A 9331-nucleotide genomic window follows, 5' to 3' on the forward strand; every position below is an offset into this window, starting at 1 on the left:
GGTCACGGCACCATTGTAACACTGGATGCCGAAAACCACAGCCTCTGTTGTCAGTCATTCACTCAGTCAGTTTTATTAAGATTTATTAAATGCTGACATCCAAACTGAGATCCTTTAAATTATGTCTAGCTTGAAGCTTTACAAGCTACAGTTTCAAAGTAGCTTCCCCAACACTGGTGTGTCCCCTGCTTGCGTGAGTTTAATTCTTGACCCCTTCTTCTCAGAGAAGAGCGCAACCATTGAGCTGCAACAATGGAGAACATGGAGGGGTATGTAGAAACAAGGTCAACATAAGATACTACTGATACCACAACAATACAAGAGCTAAGAGTGACAGAAAGTGCAAGAAAGAGAAATGTCAAGCTAGTAAAGGGAGACAGACATACAAAGGAGGGTGGATATGGCGGTCGGTGGGTTGACCGAATGATGGGGTTGCTGTCAGTAAGGTCTGCCAGCATATATTCCCCTGTAAGGGTGGTTTCCCTACAGTGGTCCAGGCTGTAGGATTGCCGAATGACTAAAGAAACATTATCAGCACGATGGTATAAAACTGTACATTTCTAGTCTATTACCACCCACTGCCACTTATACCAACGAAGGAAATAAGCGCAGTTAGAATAGCTAAATATGTGGGAGAGCGTTGCTATTGAGTGACTATTGTATTGCAATAGGTAGCACTTTAATATTAACCTTGAATCAAGACTAGTTAGCACATAATTAATAATTGAAATGGTTTAATAACAATATTTTGTTATGGTTACACTTGAATTGGTTACAAAATAGATGAAGGATGGTAAAACATAAACAATTAATTGTACCCAGCATGTATGTAAAATGTTACCTGAGGGACAGAAAAGAGAGATAGAGAGAAAGAGGGAGAGAGGGCAGAGTCCCAAGAAGAGAGTCCCAGCAAAGAAAGAGAGCAAAGAAAAAGAGGTAGCAAAGGAAAGAGCCAGAGCAACAGCCTTTCACCCTTCCTCTTGTATATGCTATAAATTAAGCCCAAGTAAGTTTAAGTGTGTCCTGGTAAGTGTCCATTTGCCTTTGTCCACTGATCAAACTGCAGGCTCAGACCTAATTGGGTCTGTTTGTCTTTGCTTCACTGAGAATGAGTTAATTGGTCTACTGTACATCCTTGGCGGCTCATCGATTGGCCAGTCCAGTTATCCAGTTATAGGCTTTGTGATGGTGTGGGAGGAATCACTTGATCTTTCTAAGCCAAGATTGGCTGATAGACGTACACTTTGATGTGAGAGCTCAAAAAATATTCAGCTTTCATCCCTCCTATCGCCTCACACCAGACCAGGATAAAGCATTGTTACTTAGAAACCAGCCTTTCCCCATCATGCCTCGGGCCTGGCATACCTGTAATTACAACCACACACATGCAGCAGTCTTGACCTTCATTCTGAGCTGTGAATATGGTGCCAAACGTAGGGCATCTGGGGGGTTAGGGAGAGTGCTCAGAACTCTGGGTTGATTTTAAACCCCCTGGCTTTGAACAAACCCACAGGCCCATGCAGACAAAGCTCCAGCTGGACCTCAACAACTAGACTGAGATTAAAGATCTAACTGCTCAAACAGAACACAGTGTTAGAAATATGAGGATGTGATGTATGCAAAATACATCAAATGATTGTATGCTTCATTTATCTTCTCTTTTTTTCTTTCTCCAGGGCAGGACCGCAGTGAAGCAGCTCTGATAAAGCGTTTTAAGGGGGATGGCGTTCGCTACAAGGCCAAGCTCATTGGGATAGATGAGGTCACTGCTGCAAGAGGAGACAAACTCTGTCAGGACTCAATGATGAAACTCAAGGTGTGTGGTATTGTGGCATAGTGGTTAGTGGTATAGTGGTTGCTTACTATATGTTACAATATGTTTTATGTACTGTATGTTATTTATATATATATATATATATATATATATATAATTACATATAATTACATATATTTCTGGCCCTCAAATCTGATTGGCTGAGAGGAGTGCGATATTCTAGTGATATTGGAACTCCAACCATTTCACCATTTGTATCCCTCCGCTTGTGGTATTTCTCACAGCGAGTGTCATGGCGGACACCCAAATCCACTATAATTGTATAAGTAATACTGTTTTTGTGTCACAGAATGTAGTTTTAAGAGTTTTTTTTGGAAAGAATGTACTTGTTTAGACTTCAAATATGCTGTATTAGATGCAGGTAGGCCTAATCACACTCGTAATTGTATAAATAATACTGTTTTTGTATCACAGAATGTAGTTTTAAGAGTTTTTAGGAGAGAATGTACTTTTTTAGACTTCAAATATGCGGTTTGTTAATAAAGATAACGTCTATTTACATTTACATTAAATAATTTAGAAGACGCTTTTATCCAAAGCGACTTACAAATGAGAAGAGCAAATAGAAGCAATTCAGACCAATAGGAGGGCAGCAGTATACAGTATACAAGTGCTGTATCAAGTCTCAGTTAGTCTAGCACTCAGAGATGTGTTTTCTATGTTTTCAGATATGTGAACTCCAGGGCATCAGCGGCCGTTCAGCGCTCATGAACCTGCCGAGAGCAACCTTACCTCATTAAACATTTCATTTGCGTGCTGTTCTGACATGCTCTTTTTCTGAGCGTGTACACCTTAAGCGTGCACACACTAAAAAGCCTGTCAAACAGCGCCTGTTACTGGACTAAGTTATCTTTCGCGTCCGATTGCACTAATACTGTCAAAACACACAAGGTTTACATATAAGCATAGTTGGTTATGTCTAAAGTTAAAGTAAACATTTGAGAGAAAAGCACAAATAGAATGACAGTGACAAGACAAGACAGATAATAAAAAGAATAAAAATAGGATAAATAAATAGGAAATAACAATATACATTAAATGAAAAAACTGTTCTTATGCCTGGCCGTTCTGGTGCTCAGTGCTCTGTAGCGCCGACCAGACAGCAACAGTTCAAAGAGGAAGTGGGCTGGGAGTGAGGGGTCCAGAATGATTTTGCCTGCTCTTTTACTCACTCTGGATGAGTTATTAATCTAATATAAATATACTGTATATCTTACTGTCTTAATTGTTTAGAATTTTAGAAGGCATTAGCTTTTTGCCGATCCACGGGTTCACATTTACAGCTCTATGTGTTTGCTGCTTAAAATCATGGGTGGATTTTCACATTGGTCTGAACAAAAACAGCAGACGGGCTTATTGAAAATGAAAATTCATTCTCTGCCAGTAGGAGGAGCTTTTGGAATGGCAGAAATATAGCGGTTTCCCCGGTAAGAAAAAAGAGGTACTGCGCTCATAAATGCTAAATGAAAATGCCATTGAAACTTTTTAAGACCTCTTGAAATTTTAATGAAAACATTTCAAATTACCATTTCAGGTATTTAATATTTTTTATGGCTTTAAATGTCATTGTTATTTAAAAGAATATGTGATATCTGTGATTGGCTACATTGCTCAACGCTGCAAGAACACAATGTAAATAGTAACTTTTGATGCTGTCAGGAGTGCAAACGCAAATACACACTGGATATTTTGCCAGATCTTCAATGGGCTAGTTACGTATCGCTGCCATCTTGGATTTCCGGTCTAGCGAGTTTGGGCATAGACACTTCCGGTTTTGCTAAAGACCGCGAGGGTTTAGGGTGCGATTTGGGACAGGGCTTATATATGTTTACAGGATTTATAATATCACTTAAAATGCAACTAAGATCTACATTATTATTATTATTATTACTATACTATAAATGTTAATTGAGCCAGTGGCATTTGAAATTTTGTATGTTTGTGTCAGGCAGAGTTGAATGAATGAAATACACTAATCTGTACTGTTCACGAAATGAAAGTTGACTTGAACTCATGGTGTGTACATATAGCTACACAATGTATTTTTCCCTTACCAATTATGTAAATGTACAAATTACTTATTTCTTGAAAATTATTGTATTGCATTTACTTTTTTTAACTGAAATACATTTGCCTTGTGAGACATCAATTGATCTTCATAAATATCCGTTTCTCAGTTCTGCACATGCATCAGTTTGTTCCATCAACATTTTCACAACATATTTTAATATTTTACATTTACACATAGTGATCTTAGAATCAAACGTATTTTTAGATGAAAACACAGGCTGTAAAAAGATAAAATTAGTACATAGTTATGACTAATTTAAAGATTTGTTTTATTTGTTAATTAATGCAAACAATTTTTAAAAATATACTGTATGCGCTGCTTATAGACACCAGACAGATAATGATTTATGCAACAAATGCTCATTTTCACGAAACAGATAAATATTAGTGCTGTCAAACGATTAATCGCATCCAAAATAAAAGGTTGTTTTTTACATAATATATGTATGTGTACTGTGTATATTTATTATATATAGCAGGACCTGTATTTTTATTAATATTTATTAGTGCTGTCAAATGATTAATCGCATCCAAAAAAAGTTTTTGTTTGCATAATATATGTGTGTGTACTGTGTATATTTATTATGTATATATAAATACACACACATACAGTATATATTTTGAAAATATTTACATGTATATACATTTATATATTTATATTCTTATATTTTATATTATATATAAATATATTTAATATATAAACATAACATATTTTCTTAAATATATACATGCATGCATGTGTAGTTTTATGGTTTAAATACCAGTAGTATTTATAATTACCTTTATTTGAAAACAAAATGATAAATGTTTTTGGCAATCCTCATTTAATTAGCTACGTAAAGGTGTAATTTCAGTCAGTTGAATGAATAAGCCACATCCATTAGACTGGTTAATGAGCCATGTGAACACCAGGGGTCACACTACCATGTGTATGTGGGTTGCTTTATTTGTGCATGCATGTGCGCCCCTGATACACACAGGTAGACATTGATACACATTGTCTTGATACCTCCGAAAATCAGTGTCTTATTGTATGTTCGCCATAAATTGCACCCTTTTCACCAGAGTTTAGATTGGTTTCGTAGTGTGTTTGAGAGAGTGGGTGATGTTGCCATCTGATTTGCATGTTGGTCTGATTAGAATGTCCAGACTGTTATTGATCTGAGCTGTTTACCTCTCACTCATCCAGACACATAATCTATACTCATATTCCCACAGTCCTCCACTCCTTAGCAAACAAATGAGTCCCATAGTGTCATTTTTAATCTCTTATTCCTCGCTCTCACTTTTTGTCTCTCTGTTCTGTCGGGAAGAAGAGTTTAAACAACAGTTTGACTTGAGTCTTTTCATATAATCCCCATCCTCCCTTGATAATCAGCCCACGTAGCGCTCTAAAAACTTCATTAAGCATCTGTCCAGCTTCTCCTACAGACGAAGCTCTGCCCAGGCACTCTGGATTGCACATTTACATCTTATATTTCACATCTGTAACTCCAGCAACACTTATACACACACTGTCTGAGTTTGAAATGTCAGCGCTTGTGCTCTTTTCGCCATGATCTTCCAGCTGCTGGCATTAGAACGACTCATTCATCATCTCGCCAGCACATATTGATAGGCATAATGGTGTGCTAACATACATCATGTGACTGATGGATGCTGCTCCCTGCACACTTGGAAGGAAGATCAAGAAACAGCATCATCTGATTGGCAAGAACGTATTATGGTCCTGGAAGACTTGAGGGCTCCAGCTGTTTGGAGAAACAGCCAAACACACACCTTTGAATGGCTTGGACATATGAAGCAAGCTTGATTTTAGAACAAGTTTCGGCTTTTGGTTTATTGCAACTTTATATTTTGCAAATCTGACTTGACAAGTGGTTTACGAAAATATACAAAAACAAATGAGAAAATTTTTAAATGGATTTAGGTCTGCAGTGTGATATCTACTCATCACAGTGACAGATTCTGGCAAAGGCGGCGCACAACCATCTGGGGTGGCACTTTTTTCTCCATACCGCTCTCAGCTTCTCTATCGCTCATTTGCAGGAGTTTTACCTACCTCTACCTCTCTTGTTGAAAATTAATTGTGTCCGGTGTGAATTGTGTGTGGGTGAACAGTACAGATTAAGCATTTCTGTGAATTACAAAATAAAATGCATTGCTATTTGGTTTATTAAAAGTGCAAAATGTACTCATTCAAACGTGTGAATATTTTAATGTATCTGTAGTTTAATAATGATATTTTGTTTTTGTATTTTATTCAATTGCTGTTGACAAAATATTACATTTGCAGTGCCTTGTCCCGGGTCACTATGAGCCTTTCAGAGTGCTGCCTCTGGTACATTGTAAGAAATTATCATAATTTTATTGGTAAAAGTCTATAAAAATGCTACTGTAAAAACCTGTTAATTAGTTAATGATTAGGTCCCTTGCTATATACAGTGTCTTTCTCTCACCCAGACAAATAGGCTGCATTTACACCAGAGTATGTGAGCGGAATGGCGCTAATGTGCACAACACACAAGCTTGCACATAGAAACATTCAGGAGTGCAGAGAATTATTGTCAACGCTGTCCTGTGATTTATCAGCTTAAAATTTTTATTTCAAAACATACTGAAATACTTTAGCCACAAATTTCATCATGGAGTGAAGGCGGAGTGGCGTTTCTGATCAGGTGAGCGAGGAGCGGGAAATGCTGAACCCGAGCAGAGTGATTATGAAATGCTTGGAGTGCGGAGGAGAAACTGTTGCTGCTCCACTCCGCTTACATACTCTGATTTACACACTGTCAAACAATTCAGGTTTTTTCCTCTGATATCTTGTATAATTTATATATAATATAATATATAATAATATACATAAATATAATTTTATTATGTTCATTATGGAGGTGTATTAGGTGAGGAGGGGATATGGAGACACCTACAGGCAACTACTGATGTAAAATGAGTGAAGTCGGACATTTTTTCTTTAGTTTCATCCAAACTGTTGAGATGAATGGTGGTTTTGTGACCGGATGAACAGCATTTTGTATGTTTGGTGTTTTCTCATGTATTCTCAGTAAACACACTGCTCAGTCTATCATCTGCATGTGGTCCTTTGGGGAAGAGTCGTTTCAAAGAATCAAGCGAGTTCCACATATATTTTTGGGTGGGGATGGTTTGATATGTCTACTTTTGAATGACCGTCGGTAGAGTAAGATCAGCAGAATGGTGTAATTACAGCTTCTACCTGTATAGTGTCAGTTGTCCCTAGTTACTCCAAACCAGCACATATCAGAACCTACGAAATTGTTGAAAACAGAGAGAAAATGAATCAGTTTCTTTACATAACAGCTAGGCTAATTCTCCCTAAGGATTGCTGCAAGTAGCGAAAGCTGCCGTTCCGTTCTGCTCTGTTTCTGTTTTATCTTCATTTCTTTTTTTCTCATGTTTCTGTTTTCATCTTCTTGTCTGCAGGGAATCACAGCCTCTGCGCGGTCTAAAGGAGAACACAAACAGAAAGTTTTTCTCACTGTGTCCTTTGGAGGGATCAAGATCTTCGATGAGAAGTCGGGGGTGAGTCAGGGGAGTGCTTGAGAGTCGGGGGTGGGCGGGAGGAATTGTGTCCTGTCACTACCCATGATCCTTTGAAGCAAGTGTCTGAGCCACAAATACAAATCCTCAGATGCCTAACCTGGTTTCTATTTGTTTTATCTACGAAAAGGACATGTTGTGTTTTTCATTACTTTGGAGATATGTTGTAGCTAATATCTAGTTGACATTTTTTACTTGTCCTTCCATCAATGTATTGATGAACGGCACGTGCAATAAAGCAGTCGGCATTAGTGAAAACCTCAATGGGAGAGCTAATTGTAACAACAAACACATGGTGAGCTGAGATGTCCAATTCAAAGATGATTCTTAAGAAATTGTTATTTTTAATGAGTCAGTAAAAAGGATACATTATACAGGACAGTTTCAAATTAGCTTGTGAGTTAGCGATTTGAATCAGACTAAAGGCCCTTTCACACTAAGAACATTAACTATGAGATATAAACTATAATGATAACTATGTTAGCATTCATACCAATGTTCTGTTTATTATGAACACATGCTGACGTTATGTCGTACTGCTGCTTTAAATGCTCAAGCTCATTAAAAGCAGGTGGATTCGGATTGGATGTCAATGTTTTTATTGTTTATAAGATGTAAAAATAGTTTTGAAAGTGATTCCAACAATATTGTCTGTGTCGTTATTGTGGTATGGACTTTCCCAATTGTCATATTAGAATGATTATTAAAACTTTATAGTTATCGCTATAAGTCAGTGAATTGAAATTGAAGTTCACAGCTAACTTCCTTGCTAAACTGTGGGTCAGTTGTTGGTTACGTTTGAACCAAAACTCTCAGTGAAATACTTTAGTTTATGAAACTTTTATTAGTCTGTTTACTGACTGATTGTTCATATCACAATGTGTAATTAAAAATACATATTCACAATAATAAATGGTATACTCAAATGTTTTACAAAAATATTATTGGTAGGTTATTGTTTAGGGTAAGAGGAACAATTTTAAGGTTGAATCAGTTTTAAGGGAAGGTTTGTTTGGGAGTAAACTGGGAGTAATGCTGAAATATATATTTTAAATATTTATATGACAAAAATACATGTAGGATTACTAGAGTGACAGCATCAGTCTGAAATATAGTAATTTATGCTGCAATAAACCAGTGTTGAAAAGTGTCTTTCATAATTGCACCACAGCATCTGCGTGTGAGCAGATGAAATGTGTACAGGCCTTAACATTTCTGTTTTCACAAAAATAAGTACCAATTATTTCACAGACATAACTCAGAAATCAAAGTGGAATTTACAAGTCTGCTTGTGGACAGTTAGTTTATAGGCTAGGGCTGATGGCTCTTCAAGAGGCCCTTATCTTCTAGGCCTCAAAAGTTTGGGTCGATAGCAAAAGATGGTTTCTGTGTGTTAGTGTGCGGTTGCTGTAAGCAGGCTCGAGTCTGCTCTGTGTTAGGCGGGGGTGAGGCCATCCTTTGGGAGAGGTAAGCCTGTGTTAATGATGCGTTTTAAAGAGAGGAGCGCTCTCCGGGGAAATCAGAGAAGACTAATTGAACAGACTTCTTAGAATAGAATGGCCGTAGCTTTACAAGACCCATCTGCAGGGCTTTACGCCATCTTGATGGAGAGTAAATGGCAATAACAGCTAATGAATCGCACCTGAGCTAGTTATAAATGGAGAGAATAATGCTTATTTATGAAGTATCAGACCGGATCACGTACACCAAAGTGCTGTTCCACAGAAGGAGAGTTTGAAAGAGGAATTCACTTTGTAACAGTTATTGATTTGCCTCCCCTTACGAAAAAGAAGTTTATTCAAGTGTGCTATTAGTATACTTCTTTTAAACTAAAAATAGGAAAGTATA

At 37.2% G+C, this 9331-nt stretch overlaps 1 protein-coding gene across 1 annotated transcript in view; it reads left to right on the forward strand.

The window, feature by feature from the left end:
* Nucleotides 1–9331, forward strand: part of dab1a (DAB adaptor protein 1a) — a 175607-nt gene that overhangs the window by 120116 nt on the left and 46160 nt on the right. Inside the window, exons 3-4 of the mRNA XM_016498043.1 lie at nucleotides 1677–1816; nucleotides 7367–7465. Of these exons, the coding sequence (XP_016353529.1) occupies nucleotides 1677–1816; nucleotides 7367–7465 (239 nt within the window). The remainder of the gene's footprint in view (nucleotides 1–1676; nucleotides 1817–7366; nucleotides 7466–9331) is intronic.

Source organism: Sinocyclocheilus anshuiensis, unplaced genomic scaffold (assembly GCF_001515605.1).
Source record: "Sinocyclocheilus anshuiensis isolate Anshui unplaced genomic scaffold, SAMN03320099.WGS_v1.1 scaffold801, whole genome shotgun sequence".
Taxonomy (NCBI): domain Eukaryota; kingdom Metazoa; phylum Chordata; class Actinopteri; order Cypriniformes; family Cyprinidae; genus Sinocyclocheilus; species Sinocyclocheilus anshuiensis.